The following is an 18968-nucleotide window of genomic DNA, read 5'->3' as shown; positions in this document are numbered from 1 at the left end:
ATGGAGCTTTGCACTTATTCATGAGCAAGTTTGCAATAGATCTGGTATTGCATAATTTATCACAATGGGGACCATGCAATGCAAACTTCCCCCTTTCAATATTACATTGTTTATCTGCTATTGCCAAATTTTATTAGATCTCGTAGAACTTTATGATGAATAGATTAGCATGCAACACTGTAATGGCAATTGACTCATAATTTACAGGTGTTTCAAAATAATGGGATAGATTAATTAATGTAACTAAACCATTTTAAATTGCTTTTGGAGAAACAAAATTTAGACTGGATGATAATACATTGATCTTTCCTAACTGAAATATTAAATATTTTGTGGAAAATTTTAGAATGCTGTTCCCTAAAGCTAAAGTCCAGAAGCCCTTTTAGTGTCAGATTGAAGAGCAAACTTTCTCAATTATATTTCAGTTCTGAGCACTTCTATCTTGCATAGCCAGTAATTGGGATAGATTACTGGAAGAAGTAGTCTAACGTATCTGGAAGATAACTGTCTAGTCTACCATCTTGCTTCTAATACCATCCAGTCAAAGCTTTCTGAGTGGCTTATGTTCAGCAGCCTTCCAAAACAAATACTGTCTTATTCAAGTCCAGGCGAGCCTTGAATTTGTATAAATTCCAGGCTCTCAAAAGAACTATAGGAATCTTTCTCTGTGTTACCTTGATGTGCTTTTCAGATATGGCATATGAAGAGCTTATTGTTCTTGAAGAATAAGATTAGAGGCAGGTATGGAGTAGTTATGTTATATAAGCAGGTATTCTGTTGGTCCTTTCTCTGAAAACGGATGTATGAACACTTTCTTCAGGTGTTCTTAGATGGAGCTGTCAAATGTACTAAAAAGGATAGGTAGCTTGCTGGGAAATCAGCTACAATGACTATAATGAGATTTGCTCTACAAATAGTTTCAGCCATGGTGCATAGGAATTCTGGGAGTTGCAATTCAATGTAGGTTTTAAAAGGCTGGGTCTGAAGATAGCAAAAGTCATGCTGGTTCTTTCAAAGGACTTGAACCTGTAGGACTGGGCATTCCTCTTTTGGAACATATCATGAAAATCTCCTTTCAAAGGGACACATCAGCAACATAATGAAAGTTATCAGGAATTCTTCCTAAATAAGGCTGAGATAATACAGATGAAAATTACAGGTGTCTGGAATCTTTTGTGAGATTGGAATCTCTTATTAGAATGAGAAAGTCAACTAACAATGTAAAAGAATGCATTCTGAATAGCGTTAGATATTGTCAGTATACGTTCTAATAATTCAAACAGACCTTAGGAAAGCATTTTGAAGATAATGTATGGTCTGGTTCTCCCTACCCTAATCTTTATAGTCTTTAAATCCAAGTAGATTCGTATTTAGGTATCTACAATGGTTGAGATCACTAAGGGATGTTGTTGTTTTTTTTTTAAATGTATTCCATTTTCTGGATACTGGGTAAAGATGGCCTTGAGGATTGGTTTAACCATTGAATGTGATATGGTAATGCTGATGGATAAATAAGGACCTTATGAGCCTCTTGAGTAGGCATAGCTTCCTTACTTCAATCTTAAAGCTGTAGCTTACTTGTTTACCTTAACAAATGGGGGAATCTACAGGGCACAGCTTGTGCCCATTTTTGCCCTAGTAACAATTGATTGCCAAATGTGTCCTGGTTTAACAGTACAGAATACCCCCTTGGAAATTTCTCGAGAGGGAAATTGGATTTCGATATCAGAAGCTAAAAGGATCTTAACAGTCAGACATCCCACTACAACAGACCAGATTGCAGTAGCTAGATTAATGATCCTGGTGTGTCTAAACCATCTGCCATTTAAGCAAGAAAACAGCATTGTATCTGTGGATTTTGACTTGCCCCAAACAGCATAAACACATTTTGTGATGAGCTTAGGAAAAAAAAAATTAATTCTGGACACCTTCACCTCCCTATACATACCTTCTCTTTCCTACATTCTTATCAGTGTCCAATTGCTTTTCTTTTTCCCCCCCTCTTCTCATTTTGATTCAGAGTGTAAGATTCCAGCGATTCCAGTGGCAAAATCTACAGATCGCTTTCTCTCTAGGCAAGCAGGCTGGCTTTCTTTTCTTTTTTCTTTCTTTTTTTTCCCACTGTCTGCCGCCATTGGATTGCTAGTCATTAACCTTCCATTTCTGTGGCTTAGTAATGGCAGGTTTCTTCAGCTCTGAACTAATTTTCTTTGGGTACTGCAAGCTGCCAAGGTGGGAGTGGAGAGAAGGAGTAAAGAGTATGTGGAAAATCCTACCACAGCTGGTTATGTGAGCGCTTGTTTTTTCCTGAGTGGTGGCTAATAACTGCCCAATGATGTTATGATATACCAAGGTGAAGGAGGGGGAGCAGAGGCGGAGCATTTTACACATACAAGTTGCATTCCCCTTGTCTCTTCAGAGCTTTATGCGAACATAAAGCTAACTCTGCAGACATAGAGGTCATGCGGTTGCTAGCAGCATGCTCTTGCACCCATGGATAAGGGAACTGTTGCCTTATATGTGTGAATTGGCCCTACAGGTATCTCCGTTATTAGGGAAATGAAGTGTGCAACAATGGGCCTTTATGGTGCAATTTACATTACAAACTGCCCTGGAACAAATATTTTGAAAGCTGTTAGCTGAATAAGTAACTAGGTCTGTGTTCCCAGCATAACTGTTCTCAAAAGAAGAGGTATGATATCCTTGCAGGAAGCGGTTTTTAAACACAGTGTCAAACCTGGACTGTATAGCATAATATTATCAGTCTTTCCACTATGCCTGTAAAGCCAGTTTATACATAGGGAGCGAACATGTTCTATTCAGGATTGTAACTGAAGATAAATTGTAAATGGCCGTATTACTGTCCTAAAAGAATAATATAGTTTGCTGAATCTTTTTGCTGAAAATCCGTAATTCGATATGTTATGTTAAAATCATAATCATATCTTTCAATGTAACTACTTTTCCCAAAATCATTTGAACAGATAGGTGAGCATTCAGCCAAAACTGGTCTTTAATGGGGCAAGTCCAAATTTTGTGCACCCAATCATTTTTAAATTCCAGCATTCCTTTTTTGAATTTCTTAAACTAATATTTGAAAGAGATTTAATAATATTCTTAACTTTTTATTTCAATGTCTATCTCCTCAATATTTTTTAACTGTCTTATTTAAAAAAAAAAACCTGCAGATATAGAATTGTCTAACTTAGCACTTCTGAGCTGATAAGAATTTGGAGGCTTTGGATGTGTTTGGCTCACGCGGTGAAATCAGGACAAGTTTTAACAGAATATACTGCTATTCCACATTTCAGCTGCAATTCCTCTTGTGATAAATCAAATGGTTTAAAAGCTTGATTGGTGTTTAGTTGTTCAGAAGTATTAATACCTCTATTAGCCCATAATTAAAGCAGCCTTTAATGCTGGAAATAGAACTGTGGCTAAAAATGGAGCAGAGCCTCTCCCACAATATCAAGTGGGGTCACATAATCCTCCCTGAAGCTCTAATATGATAAGAAGAAGGAAAAACAAACAAACAAGGAGGCTGTTTTAGTAGTAGAGCCATCAACTTGAAATACCTGAATTGACTTTTGTCCTTTTTTATAACTTCATGGATTACATTTTTGCCATGGGTGTTCTGCAAGCGAGACTAACTTTAGAAATGATTTGCATGCAGATGTCCATGTTCAGTTTCTTCCAGCTGAAGTATTCTCAGCTGAACTGGATGAACTTTTATGATCCTCCCTGGATAGCCATGAAAAGTTGTAATTCACAATACTAGGCTAAATAGGACTGTCATCATCTAACTTAGTTTAAGGCCGTGGAATACATTCATATGCTTGTTGATGTTTTTCACCAATATAGCTAAACATAGCCTTCAAAAGTGGCTTCTTTTTCAATGTACAGTTAGAATATTCATCTCTTCAATTTAACCTGTTGCGGTATATATTAAAAAACCTGAGAGAGTTAGTAATTATCTTCACAAAGCGAGCAACCAGGAGTTCATAAGTTTCTTTTTCATTGTTGTTCCAAAATTCATCAAAACAGAAATTATATATATATATATTTAAAAAGTATCTTTAAAAACTGCTTGAGCACACTTACATCTTGACATCAGTGCCAACTTTTTCTCTTCCCTCTTATTTTCTCTCTCCTTCTTTCCACCCTCCTTTTTTTCCCCCCTGAGTGTATTAGGCACCTTTCCGTGCCTAGAAAAAAATGTTCGTGCTATAGCCCAGAGCTGCTAGCAAGCAAGTCTTATGGCAGTGTCAGATAACTGAAGTCACAAGGCTAGACTACAAAGTGAAATACCACAGATCTATAAACAATGTTCCACGCTAATGTGAAATTTTCAGGTTTTTGGGTATACCCCAGAGCAGTTGAGGGCTTTCTTTTAGAACTAGGTTGAGTTTCATGGAAACCAACCCTTCCTTCAAAGAGATCATGGAGAAATCTTCTCAGATTATATCTCTACCTTCATTTTTCCAATTTAGCCCTTTACATATTCACGCAGACACTAGGAATTCATCAGGCTTACTCACAGTTAAGTGTGTATATAATGACAGCTTAAAGTAGCTTGAAAACTGGCATCTAAAAAGATGGATAAATATCATAACTGGCTTTTAAAAGTTACTTGGAAAAGTGAGCAACCATCTCTTATTGCTTTAAAGTACTTCTTGCTTAGACCTGTTTGTCTGGAAATTTTTGGCACTGGTTTCCCAAGTCCAAGTAGGTTGTTGCAACCCTTCTACTGTATATGGCCTGAAGGCTTTATAAATGCTATGCAAAGGCTATCGGGTTGTTGGATTGAGTGATCAGAATAAAGCACAAGACATTGTAAGTGGGAGGTGGGCTCCTCTTGTTTGGAAAAGCTGTTCCAGCCTTGTGCTGCCGTCCTAATCATTGATCATCAGTCAGTGTTGGATTTTTTCTTCCGCTCCAGATTTAGAATTAAGTTTTTCTCCCCATAAAGCACATGTTTTTGAGCTGCACTTTTTTGATTCATGAAGTTCATTTTATAATTGATTTAATGGATAGAATGTTTTACAACAGGGCAGCAAGGCACTCTCTGTAGGAATAAATTTATTGGATTTTGCAAGGCGATCAAACCGGTCAGTCCTAGAGGAGATCAACCCTGACTGCTCTTTAGAAGGCCAGATCCTGAAGAGGAAACTCAAATACTTTAGCCACCTAGTGAGAAGGAAGGACTCACTGGAGAAGAGCCTAATGCTGGGAACGATTGAGGGCAATAGAAAAGGGGACGACAGAGGATGAGGTAGCTGGATAGAGTCACTGAAGCAGTAGGTATGAGCTTAAATGGACTCCAGAAGATGGTAGAGGACAGGAAGGCCTGGAGGAATGTTGTCCATGGGGTCACAATGGGTCGGACATGACTTCGCAACTAACAACAACAAAAAATGTGTATAGTGTATTTAAAAAGGCTAACCAGGAGAGCAACAGCAAAGGATGAAGTAGCTCCGAATTTCTATGAAAATGTATGTTTCTCCGTTGGTGACACTTCAATGCAGGCTGGTGCTTCAAGACTTGACAATATTGTTACATTAACTTCTACGCCTTTCACTTCTTGGGGCTACTTGGATTAATTAAACACTATAATTGAGGTCCTCCCAAGTGGCTGTTCCATTCTTACTGATTTTTCCTCTTTCAGGTGCAGATAGCATTATTGAAAAGGCATCACACTCCGGGATGATCAATCCAAGCCGTCAGTGGCAGGTCTTGAAGCAAAATTCTGGCGTAGCTCATTTTGAATACCAGATCCGGGTCACCTGTGATGAACACTACTATGGTTTTGGATGCAACAAACTTTGTCGACCAAGAGATGACTTCTTTGGACATTATACTTGTGATCAGAATGGCAATAAAACCTGCTTGGAAGGCTGGATGGGACCAGACTGTAACAAAGGTTTGTTAATACCCATGTCCTGTTTCTTGTATATCCTCCACTCCAAAATTCTAGAGGCCAAGAAGGTTAACTTTTTAGGCCAACTAAATATCTGCTCAGAAAAAATGTGTTTTGTTTTGTTTTGCTGTAACTTGGGAAAAATTAGAATATAGTTTTATTTAAAAATATTTTAGGCTGAGGCATTTTTGAGTCCAAAACCTTTAGACAGCTAACAGCAGTGGTGTCAAACTCACAGCCCATGGGCCGGATGCATCACCTGCTGGCCATTCCTACCCACCCACTCCCGGTTTATCAAAGGGGGTAAAGTCCCGATACGTGACAACGTGAGTTTGACATCCCTGGCTTACAGGATCAGAACAAATTAACAGTAAGCAAAGTCATGAAGGAGCATTATGGAAATAATAAAGGGGACATTACACCCATTAATGTAAAGGACAGCTACATCAAATCATCCACAGGAGGGGCTATGTTTTGGGTGATACCAAATTATCTCAGGCGATTAAAACACAAGGACAACAAAAGGTCTGAAAGAATATCCCTAAAATAGAAGAATAGGCAATTAAATGACCAATGTAGTGTCCTCTAACAAATGGAGTCAGAGACTGAATAGGCAGAAGGATACAGATGTGGTCAAGAGGGTTCTAGGAAACATCCAGGGGTTGTTGTTTTTTTTATTGCTGTGAATAAAGGCAAATTCCATGCTGGGAAACATGGAGGAATGAACAGATATTTAAGTTACCAGAACTGTAATACCTTTATGGGGAGGTTAACTTTGAATTTTGTATGCAGTTTAGTTTAACTCAGGATATTTACAGCTGGAAAAGAGTACCCATATAATGAACAAAGGAAACTGCTCTAGTAGGAAAGGTCAAATATTTGGGGTTCTTTTGCTCAGAAAAGGGTAAGCAAAAGAGATACAAGTCTATAAAATTATGTAGGATAAAGAGAACATAAATAAATGGTCTTCCTCTGTTATAATCCGAGAAATTAAGGTTAACTAAATTGAATGGTGAACAAATCAAAACAGATAAAAGTACTACAGGATCCAATCTGGGTCGGAGGAGGGCTCCAACACAAGTCCGAAAACTCGGAAGACAAAACCTCCGGTTCCGGTAACCGACCCAGATTGGATCCTGCAACATTATCCTGGGACATGTATATTCGTCTTCATTCTAAAAAAGAAGTACTGCTTCATACAAGATGGAGATAAACAGAACGAGTTGCTTCTGCAAGCTGTAATGATGATACCAGTTTAACTTGTTTTGAAAAGTGGATTAGATCAGTAAATGAAATGTACTTGCCCACAGTGCAGCTGGCAAAATGCAGCTATCACATGAACCAACTTCTTTCACCTACTGATAACAGCCATCCTTGAACAGTTACATTTATTACCAGTGAAGGTTCTAAAAGGATTTCAGTGGCATAAAGGCTGTGTTACAGCAATCCAACTTGGACACCACTAGCACATGAATAACTGACTTCTCCAGGGAGAGCTGCAGCTGGCAAAACAAAACAAAACTCCTTAAAACATTGCTGCCTAAGCTTTCTCAGCTAGTGATATATCCAGGAGACCTCCCAAGCTGTGTTTTTATTTAGCTTAATAATGCATGATTATTTTGTGAGTTGTGACTTCCATTCAGTACCTCATATGACTTGGTCTAACATGGCCTCTTGGAGTTAGGAGTGTTTGCAGATCCTCACTTAATATAGGCCATTAGGCCAATTCCTCTACCCACCTGGGCTGTAGGTGTGACTGAGTGAATGAGAGAGAGTGATTGTCGTTTTTTGGAATACTTGTTTTTAAAAATTATATACATATTGACCTGCAAAACAAAACTTAAGCTTCTTTATAGCTAAGAATGCATCTGAGGCATAATAGGCCTCATAATTTTATTTTTAGAATTTAAAAATGATGGTTTTCCTCCCTTTCTGGAAGAAGGACAGTAGTAAATGGGGGATTCTGTTAAAGAGGGGCTTCAATAGGCATCAAGAAGGATCATAATTAGGGATTATATCCTCTATGTCAGCCATTTTGTGAATGGATGAGCCCCATCCCAGTAGCCATCTTCCAGCAAGCACCCATGGGATGTCCTCAACATTCCAGACAGAGGTGACCCCACCCAAAGCCTGGGGTCGCATAAACAATACTTGTTCAGCATGAAGGCATCATGAATTGTAACCAAATGTGTCCTCTGTTTAAAAAGCATCTATAAGGACCGTATCTCAATTGCAGAGTGTTAATTAACTTTGTACAGCACAGTCCCAGGTATAAGCCGTCAGATTTCTAAAATAGAGGAGCAGGTAGCAGAGTGATAGGGAAAGATTGCTCCTGCTACTAACCAAAACAGAAGTTAATTTTGGGGTATCATTGTAAGAATGTTTTGCCCTTGAGACTTCCATCAGTTGGCCTCCTCTAGTTTTATTTTTTAAGAAATCCTTGTGAGAAGTTTGTTTAGGTCTACACTTGTTAGAAATTGGGTAGAGTGGATTTTGCAGTTGGACAGACACTCCCTCTGTGCTGAGACCTCTGATCAAAATGGCCTTGGATACCTGCAGCTGCCATTTAGGCTTGGCTTGCTCGAAGGCCTTTTGGAGACCACATTGTTGCACACATCCAAGAAGAGTGTGGGTTGTCTTTGAATGTCTAAGATAGTGGCATGCCCATGCCTGCTTGCTTTTGGGGCTTTCCCACTTTTGGCATGCACCCCTTTCCTGAAAGTTAGATACAATTTTGCTTGATTTGAAAACAATCCTATTTTGAGTCTGGTAGCTCTCCCATTCCTACCCACAAACAAGCATTTTTTAAAAAAAAAAAAAAAAAACACAGATTCCTTTGTTAATGCTAAGAAACCAAGTGAAAGACCCTTGGTTGCTTTTCTATTGTGTTAGCTGTGGTGCTATCAATGCACTGCAAATCATCAAACCTTTCACTGTCGGAGTGGGTGAAAGGTGCTCTTATGCAAATGATTTTGCAGCTATAATATGTGGGTGCGTTAATGTATAGACTACGTTGAGAGATAGAAAATGCTGCAGGCCAGTAAAGTCTTTAGAACTCTCAACATTGGGCTCATGTAATTTTGTTAATGAAGCTTTCACCAAGCAGTTGGGACCCCTTCTTTGCAGGTGGCTGGCACGAAGCACCTCCGTTTCTTTTGCAGAAGGTTTCATTAAAGGGGCCCACTGCCGTGCTAACTGGGCTATTAAAAACTTTCCAGGGGATTCAAGGTGCAAGAAATGTTCTCCTTCATTTCTCCTATTTCCTTTCTTTTGAATTTTCTCCATTTTTTTTTTCCTTTTCTTTTTCAGCAATCTGTCGTCAGGGTTGCAATCCCAGACATGGTTCTTGTAAAATACCCGGCGAATGCAGGTAAAAGCAAAGACATCTTTTCTTCCTTAAATGATTCAGAATTGTTGTAAAAGTACAAAAAAAAAGAAACAAGAAAGAAAGAAAGAAAGAAAGAAAGAAAGAAAGAAAGAAAGAAAGAAAGAAAGAAAGAAAGAAAGAAAGAAAGAAAGAAAGAAAGAAAGAAAGAAAGAAAGAAAGAAAGAAAGAGTTAACATTAGGGCAGTCTTGATGTTTAATTTCGAAGCAAATATTCTCGACCCCAGGGCTCGGGAAAGAAAACAATGTTTTGGGGAGATGCCTTGGAAAAAGCCTGTTGCATGTAAACGTATTTTTTTTGGGTCTGGAGGCAGGAAGTCAAACAGATTGTGAACCTTCAATACTGAATGGCAGCTAAAACTCTTGGCCCAGCGTTAGCGTGTAATCCGTTTACTTACTTCTAGTAAGTGTAATTATATGACTGGTTTTAGCTTTCGCCATCTCCTATCCTCCCCCCCCCCCTCCTCCTTTCCCTCAACTTTTCCCACCAGTAGGCACAAGTTGAGCATTCTTGAGGTGGGATTACTTGCCTCCTCCTTAGGTCCTCTGCTCTTGGGAGCCAGACTTCGGAGTGATGAGAGGTTAATAGCTTGGATGGAATCTTGTCCGTCCGTAGATCTTCTTGATGAGGCAGAGGGCTGCTGTGGGTTCTTTGATGTCTCCTTTCTTTTCTGGCAAGCAGGCAAGGTTGGGATGAGAGGGTATGGGTAGGGAGGACAGCTCGCATGTAGCCAGACTCTGAAAGCCAAGAATCGTGATTATGTTGCGTCCTTGAATTGGGTTTGCATTAAGGTAAGGCTGGCGAGCGTTGTTGGGGTAGGGACCTTTTCTTTTTTAACGCTTCCTTTCTTTCTGGAGTAATTGCCGCCTGTATTTCAGGCTCAGGAAAAAGGGAGCTCCTGAGATTGGCAGGCAGTGGCCCTCCAGAAGCTGGCTGTGTAATCCAGACGCATGGTGGGGTTTTTGGGGTTTCTTCCCTAGACTGACTCCGAGACTCGGTCACGGAAGCCAGAAGCATTTGGGGAGGTCAGGAAAATCTCTAGCCTCAGGGAACCGCTTGAGGTTTGGAGGTTTGCAAGTCTGAATCCGAAGGATAGGTTTATATTCCAAAAAGCGGTGGCAAGCACAGTGAAAAGAGGGTCAACCAGACCTCATCTTTCCCGTTCCACTGGCAAGCATTGTTGACCGATCATCCCCAGGCCTCCCCAGTCACATCACACCAAGCCAACACTCTCCTTCCTCTTTTCTTAATCTCAAAGCCAATCAACTCCCTGCTTTTCTCTCCCTGGAAACAGCTCCCACCCCGTTTACGTCCTCTCAGAAAGTCAAGTTTTTTGGGAAGAGGAGTGGACCGCTGCCAATAACTTTATAAACACTTTCTTGCCTCTCTGTAGAAAACAGGACTATTACTTATAGCGGGGAGGGGGGAGAAAACGCCATGTGTCTGGCAGCTTTGATCCGTATCTGCCTGGAGAAAATCCTGAAAAGGGAAAGGCATGTACAGATAGTCCTCGACTTACAACAGTTCATTTAATGACCATTCAAAGTTAGGACCTTACTGAAAAAACGTGACTTATGACCGTTTTCCACGCTTACGACCCATTTCAGCATCCTCGTGGTTACATGATCAAAAATTTGGTTGCTTAGCAACTGACTCATATTTTATGATGGTTCCAGTGTCCTGGAGTCATGTGAACAACTTTGGTGACCCTCTGACAAGCAAACTCAATGGGGGAGTCAGATTCCCTGAGCAACCGTGTTACTAACTTCACAGCTGCAGTGATTCACTTAACAATTGTGGCAAGGAAAGTCATACAATAGGGCAGGATTCACTTCACAAACGTTTTGCTTGGCAACAGAAAGTTTACGCTCGGTTGTTCTGGTGCGTTGAGGACTACCTGTCAGTGGGGCTGCCAACTGGTTACCCTGGGAGGGCTCTTGTGCAGTACACAACATCCATTCAGCAGCAGTAGGAGACGCTCCGCTCTCTCAGGGCCCTTGCTCCACGTAGGAAGTGGCTTTCACCTTGTAGCTGCCCCTCAGTATTTGCAAAAGAGAGGAATCTGTCTGGAACAGATACACAGATAATCAGAGTTGGAAGGGACCTTGTAGGTCATCTAGTCCAACCCCCCACCGCCCAAGCGGGATACCCTACACCATTTCTGACACATGGCAGTCCAATCTCTTCTTGAAAGTCTCAAGTGATGGCGCTCCCACAACTTCCGAGGGCAAGCTGTTCCATTGGTTGATTGTTCTCACTGTCAGAAAGTTTCTCCTTGTTTCCAGGTTAAATCTCTCCTTGTTCAGTTTCCATCCATTATTCCTTGTCTGGCCTTTGGATGCTTTAGAAAATAGCTGGACCCCTTCCTCCTCTCTGTGGCATCCCCTCAAATATTGGAAGACTGCTATCATGTCTCCCCTGGTCCTTCTCTTCACTAGACTAGCCAAGCCCAGTTCCTGCAACCATTCATTGTATGTTTTAGCCTCCAGTCCCCCAATCATCCTGGTTGCTCTTCTCTGCACTTTTTCTAGAGTCTCAACATCTTTTTTATAATGTGGTGACCAAAACTGGATGCAGTACTCTAGGTGTGGTCTTACTAAGGCCTTATAGAGTGGGATTAATACCTCCCTTGATCTTGATTGTATCCCTCGGTTAATGCAACTTAGGATTGCGTTAGCTAACAGGACGACCCCAGCATCGTTGCTCCCCTGAGAGCCTTCTCATTTGCAGAAATGGAATACGATTATGTTGGGAAGAGGAATGTTAACTATGAATCAGAATCCGAATAGAGCTGGAAGGGACCTTGGAGGTCTTCTAGTCCATCCCCCTGCTCAAGCAGGAGATCCTATACCAAATCGGACAAGTGACCATCCAGTCTCTTCTTAAAAACCTCCAGTGATGAAGCAGCCACAACAACTGAAGGCAATGAGCTCAAGCGGCCCTTCCCCTTTCAGCCATCAGAGCTTTCCTTTGAAACCTCTTCCACCAAAGGGGGGGGGGCTATCCCAGGGCTGCCTGGAATGGAGGGAGCTGGAGGCTCCCTACCCCGTGGTGGAGACATTGCCGAAAAGCAGGTGTGCCTGATTTTAAAAAAGCAAGGAGCGAACGGGCCTTTTTTTACACAAAAATGGGATCAACATCAATCCAAGTGGCCCTAACCAGAATGATCCCGAAGAGAAAAGCGGTGAGATTCTTGCTGTCTGACTGTCTCTCCGTGCAGACTTGCCCTCAGTCAGTCAGCCTGTCGTATTTCTTTGCCCTATTTTGGTTGGGCTGGATCCCAAGAGATGCACAAGCCAAAGCAGCAAAAGATTTGTGCTTCTGTCATCCAGCTGAATGTGCCTTAGAGGGTTTGCCTGCATTCCTTGCTAGCCAGAACAACAGGCTTTGTTTTCAGAGTTCAAGCCTTCCTGTGCCTCTCGCCTCCCACTTGCTGCCTAGACATGCATTATTGCCCTTATTTACTTAAGGTGCAACTTTCCCACACTTCTTTTTTTTTTTTTAAATATATATATGTATACTTCCAGCGGCAGAGCTGCCCTTCCTGATACTCCAGCCTCAATTATTTTCTTGGATTCGGGAAAACCAAACTATACAGTGTGTTTTTTTTCCCACTGAGTTGGGATGAGTCATAGTCTGCTATGTTACAGATTGCAGCCGTTTAAAAATAAAACCCCAGCCAAAGCTGCTTTTAAGGCCTAAAAACAAAAAAATGTATAGAAGTTTCTCTCATTCTTATTAGAAGTGATGTGGAGCCAAAGGAAAAAAAGGCAAAAAAAGAAAAAAAGACCTGACCAAGATGAAATGGGCCCATTTTGTAAGCCAGTCTCTATTTTTGAAGCATACGATGGTTGGATGTACGTTAATGTGGAAAGGCCTAATAAACTCCTCTGCTAAAATTAGCCTGGCTTTAGTTTGGCTTTTGTTTTTGGAACAGAACTATCAAGATGGGCTTTGCCTAGCATTAAAAATAAAGTTAGATTTTTAGAGGCTGGTGGTTGTTGTTGTTATTATTATTATTATTATTATTATTATTATTATTATTATTATTATTATTATTATTATTATTATTATTATTCTGCTGCTGCTCTGTGTTGACACTCAAGAGGCTGTTGACACTTAATTTATAGCGGCCTGTTCTGGAAGTCCCTCTTCCCTAACATCACGTTCTCCTTTCCAGCGCTGGCTGCCAGTGAGTGATGAGGGCCTGTAGTCCAAGATTTCAGGCAGCTTTTTGTGAGGGGCAGGAGAGAAGCTGTATAAAGCTTTTGTTCTGTGCAAGGATTGAAATCTGTCTTTTGTCCTTCTGGGCCGCCTTTATTCAAAGGGGAACTTCCATTTCCTCTGCTCTGCTGCTCCCAGAGAAGATCCCACAGTCAGGACTTGAAATACCTGTTGTTTTCAATCTATCAGTGGCATCAAGGCATCTCTCTTTCTCAAAGCTGCTGCTGCTGTAAAAAAAAAAAAAAAAGATAATAATTAGGGGGAGTGGCTTTCCATTTGAGGTTTTTTTTTTAAGGAGAATTGAAGCATGATATTAGTGCTAAGTAATTAGCTCCCTATCATAACCCTGTCATTTTTTTCCCTCATCACAAGGCTGTGTGGCAAAGTATTGCTTTGAAAATGAAATGAAAAGACTTGTTTTGGAAAGTTAGGTCCCGTGGAGTTGAGTAATTGCAGTTGATTGTTTCTCCCCGGATATTGGATACAAAATGCTTTTTGTGTTCACTCACAATTTCACACTTGCAAATTTTTCATTTTCTACCACAGATAATATATTTTATTTATTTCTTTATTTTTTTAAAAAAAATGGCAGTGCCCTAATGCATAAGGGCAGGAAGCAGGGGAGACTGGGTATTTGGATAATAAATTATTTTTCCCAGATTTTGTTGTTACATCAACTTGCGTTGTAGTATGTGTTCATTTGTTTTAAACTCACACACACCTTTGAGCCAAAGTTTTAAATAAAATCATCAGAGAACTAGGGTCCCTTTACTGAGCTATGTCTGGGGCAGCTATATCAACCCCACCCCTGTCCCCTTCCTTTCATGCTGTGAATGGAAATATCAATTATCAAATGGAAATATTGCTTTAGAACTTCTGTTCTTACCTGTCTTAAAGTGGCTTCCTTCTCCTCATGTCAGCCTGTGACTCCTAGTAACTGCATAGTGCATACCCCCAAACAGTGGTACATCTATGAGCAAGAGTTGTGAGCAAAGGGAAACCTAGTTAGCTAGCTGCTTCATCCTGCTGGGCTGTTTGCCTTTCTGCTGAAATGCCCCTAACCCCTTGTATTCATGAGGGTCTTTGGATAATTGTCGCTCCTCCTGACTCATTCTTTTCTCTTTTCACCCTGATCCCTTTCTCTAATCCATTTGTCAAGGCCCAGAGATTGATCTCTTGTGTCCACCCACCCACTCTCCCTCCTGCGTTTGTGTGAGCTTCAGAATAGCATAGAGTCTTGTCTTCAATGGCTCCACACTGAGCCTCCCAGAACAGTTATTCTTTTGTACAAAGGCTGCCTTTAGAGACCTTGGTTAAAACTGTTTGTTTACAAGAAGCCACCAAACAAGTCTCGGAAAGAATGCTGCCTTTAAAAAAAAAAAGAGGAAAGCAAAATTTGGACTTTCCAGCCGCTGGTCCTTTTATTTCCTTTCGGGATATAATTCCAAGCTCTCTTTCTTCGAAGGTGTCAGTATGGATGGCAAGGCCAGTACTGCGATAAATGCATTCCACACCCGGGCTGTGTCCATGGAACATGCAACGAACCGTGGCAATGCCTCTGTGAAACCAACTGGGGTGGCCAGTTCTGTAATAAAGGTAGGCTGAATCTAGGAGGAGGCTGTGAGGAGGTTTGAAATGCAGATCAATATCATGGAGGTTGGGATGGGTAGGTAGAAAGTGGATTTTGGCCCTGCTGGCTTTGCTTCCTTATCCTGCTTATGAGCTTGCAGCCATCTGGTTGCTTTGTCTTGGGGAATATTATGGCAAGGGACACAGAACATCTGTTTTGAAATACCTTATTCATTCTTTGGCTCCTGTTTATCCCTTGCAGATCTCAACTACTGTGGGACTCACCCGCCTTGTTTGAATGGAGGGACCTGTAGCAACACGGGCCCTGACAAATACCAGTGTTCCTGCCCTGAAGGCTATTCAGGACAAAACTGTGAAATTGGTAAGAAATTCTCCAGGGGGTTACTTCGTTTTATTCAAGCACCCTGGCTGCAACCCTAGATATTATCTGGGCAGTACAAGAGATGGGGAGAGAATGCAAAATTATATTTCAGTGCATAGTAGGGAAACAGTGGTTCTCCAGAACTTTGGACTCCAGCTTTCATCTGGCTTTCCCAGCATGGCTAATGGCAAGGATAATGGGACCTGAAGTCCAAAAGAACTGGAGAGATACCTTATGGCTTCCAATCTTGAGGAAGTCAACCGCAACCATTATTTTCATGCATTTATTAAAGGTTAATTCCCATTCACAAGAATTTTTTGGTCATGTTATAGATGCATGCGTGCACCAATTATAATATAAATATAACACTGAAGTATTAATGTAGTACTAGTATGATGAAATACTAGCATAGTACTGGCACTGAAGATGTTATCTAGTTGGGTAATGAAATGTCTGCAGTGTGATTACCTGAAATTTCTGGAGAAGGACGTTGCCTCAAGTGGATCATTTGGAAATGCTCACCAGTCACCATGCAGTTAAAATCAGCTTGGTTCAAAAATATGTGGTGTAATGAAAACAGCTGGCAGGTTTTTCCAAACCATCTAATCCAGATAACACTCTAGACCAGATTTCTCCAACCTTCCCAGCTTTGCAGACCCGGGGGCGGCGGGGGGAGGGAATGATTCTGTCTGAGTGGCAGGCAAGTGCCATGCGCAGCTCCATTTGTGTGAATGCTGGGCATGTGTACCTGCTACTCGCACAAACGAAGTGTGCATGCACTCGCTGCTCGTGGATGTGTGCATGCGCTCGCCCACCACTTCCGCGGCCCAGTTGCGAACAGTTGAAGGCCTGATTGGGGGCTGGGGACCCCTGCCCTAGTCCTTGGAGAATGCACTGGGAGGAAAGTGTGGTCAGGAAGTGTGAAGTGGTTGTTGAAAAATGACCTGATGGTCTCTAGTTTAGCGCCCTACCATTGGTTTCAGGGTAAACCTTGGTAGTGTTCAAAGATGGGCAGAGTATCAGGACTACTGCAAGATGGAAAGTTGGAGAAGCCCAGAGGAAGCAAGGAATGACTTTGAGGGTCAGAGGAGGGGTGGTTCACCTTGGCAGCTTTGGCTAAGCTGAAGGAGATTCTCTTCTTGTTGCAGCGGAACACGCCTGTCTTTCGGATCCTTGCCACAACGGAGGAAGTTGCCTCGAGACCCCTACTGGATTTGAATGTCTCTGTGCACTTGGCTGGGCAGCACCAACCTGCATGCTTAGTAAGTGAACTGGAATGACAAAGCTTTAACCTCTCTTGCCTCCTTAAGTGTCACAGAAATTTCCAAGGGCTTCTTAACAGTTAACTGCTATCAGACATCATGCCGATTGCCAAAACACAGTGCCAGTTTCTCCCTTTTAAAGATTCTCCGTTAAGAATTCCTAAATCCTTAAACCGTTTATTTGTTACCCGTGTGCATCTTGCCAGTATTATCTGCGAGTCTGGAAGAAGAAAACCAGAGCATGTTCTTCAGTCTTATATGTGTTACCCTTTCAGTTCCAGTGTCCATGGACAAGTAGAAATTGTACTTCAGGAGAGATTAGAACTGCAGTTAAGGACAGATTAGAACTGAAAAGCAGAGCTGGCCAATACTTTGGTATACAATCCAGAAAAGATGTTTTGGAATATGCAGGAATCCAAATGAAAATAGAATGGCACTGTTTCTTACTTATTATAATTATATTATAAGGAAAATTATTATAATAAAACAATGTTCAGAATGTTCCAGGTTGGTTGAGGAGATATTAAAAACCTTGGGCAGTCCCACTTAGTGTTGAGAACACAAGACTGGAAGAGTTGAATTGATTTATAATAAGACAGCTCTCTGTGTTTTCCTGGGCCCCATTTGAACCTCTCCCAAGTAGAAATGAATTCATTGGAGTCTCTTTTCAGACTTGGGCTTCTAATCCTGGCACTTAAAAAGCAGGACAGGAGTGTGTGTGTGTGTGTGTGTGTGTGTGTGTGTGTGTGTGAATATCCATGAATGAATATTTTCACTGGCATTCTGGCTGGAGTAGTTGTCTCTGTGTGAAGACAATGTGAAATTGACTAGCCCTTTTATTGAAGGCTATTAACGCCAGAAAACCCGACCAATGTGCATATTTGTGGTGTTGAAAATTTCTTCTTATCAAAATTCATAACGAATGTTTAAGGTTGTCTGAAGCACAAAAAGAAAGTTGAGCGGCAGGGAGGGATGAAAAGTGAAGGGCACAATATAAAAGTTGGATATTTCCTTTGGTATATAGCAAAAGGATGCACGATTGCTAATACGTTGCTCAGGTGATAATTGCCCTAACCTAAGGCTAAATAAATCTTTTCTTGACAGATATTGATGACTGTTCTCCAAACCCTTGTGGGCATGGAGGAACTTGCCAGGATCTAGTTGATGGATTTAAATGTGTTTGCCCACTACAGTGGACTGGTAAAACTTGTCAAATAGGTACGTGTAATGTTGAGGGATGCTGTGTCTTGAGCTCATCAGGGAAACCTCAGGTCCTTCTTTTCCCTGGGCCAAACTGATTAAAACAGCTTCCCAGATATGATGTACAGCAGTGGGTGGGATTCCATTTTTTTTTTAACCACCTGTTCTGTGGCTTGGTGGGCGTGGCAGGGGAAGGATACTGTAAAATCTCCAGTCAGTGGGATTTGCCAATTCTCTGAACTCCTCAAAATTTCCGCTACCGGTTCTCCAGATCTGGTCAGAGCCTGCTGAATACCCACCTCTGATGCTCAGTCTGTTGAAATTTTTAAATTGCATAATATAATATATCTTCCATACGTCCCGGTGCATTGTGGAAGGAAACGTCAGAGCATCTGAGCTGCTGTATTATATGAGAAATTCAGATATGGCTAATCTGGGAATCTCTGGAGTTGCTTGAATTCAGAGGAGGAGAACGTCCTTACCATTTGCCCAAGGACACAACTGTACTAACCTGTACAGTTATCTTAGCCCTTCCCATCTCCCTGCATGTTGATTTGCGGGGCGGGGAGTAGCCCCCTTTATGCAACTCTTGAGACTGCTTGCTTATCTTGGGATCGGCTGGGATACGTAATTGGTTGTTGTGAAGGGCAAATATTCCTTCTCAAGGCAGTGCACTCCCTGTTTTTTCCTTCTCTTTTGGCCTTGTGGGAAAGTTGGGGCATCCCACCAGCCTCACTAACACATTCAACCAGGAGAATTTTGCAGCAGCTGCATTCCAACCTCTGGCTTGATCCTCGGAAGAATGAGTCCCCTGCACTTTGAAGGCCATGTTTTAATCCCAAGGCCTGGGGATTCTCTATTCCTTAGCTAATCTCCACCTCACTCACCTCTTCCTGCCTCCCCCTTCCCTTTTAAAAGTAATTGTTCTCAATTCACGGGGGCCAGGGCCTCGGTGCTACTGATGACATTGTGAGAAATCAGAGTATGCTTTTAGTGATTTTAAAAGCAGTGATTTAAAAGCATCACTA

The 18968-nt window shown here is 41.5% G+C and overlaps 1 protein-coding gene across 2 annotated transcripts in view; it reads left to right on the top strand.

Moving 5' to 3' along the window:
• JAG1 (jagged canonical Notch ligand 1) overlaps positions 1–18968 on the top strand; it is a 58312-nt gene that overhangs the window by 16906 nt on the left and 22438 nt on the right. For both annotated transcript variants that reach the window (XM_026668510.2, XM_087948524.1), the window contains exons 4-9: positions 5666–5920; positions 9227–9287; positions 14993–15123; positions 15359–15478; positions 16627–16740; positions 17845–17958. In XM_026668510.2, coding sequence (XP_026524295.2) covers positions 5666–5920; positions 9227–9287; positions 14993–15123; positions 15359–15478; positions 16627–16740; positions 17845–17958 — 795 coding nt within the window. The remainder of the gene's footprint in view (positions 1–5665; positions 5921–9226; positions 9288–14992; positions 15124–15358; positions 15479–16626; positions 16741–17844; positions 17959–18968) is intronic.

This window comes from Notechis scutatus, chromosome 1 (genome assembly GCF_049901735.1).
Source record: "Notechis scutatus isolate UNSWTSFEM ecotype Mainland chromosome 1, rNotScu1.2, whole genome shotgun sequence".
Lineage (NCBI taxonomy): Eukaryota > Metazoa > Chordata > Lepidosauria > Squamata > Elapidae > Notechis > Notechis scutatus.
The sequence above is the reverse complement of the archived record's forward strand: the minus strand, read 5'-3'. Positions and strand labels throughout refer to the sequence as shown.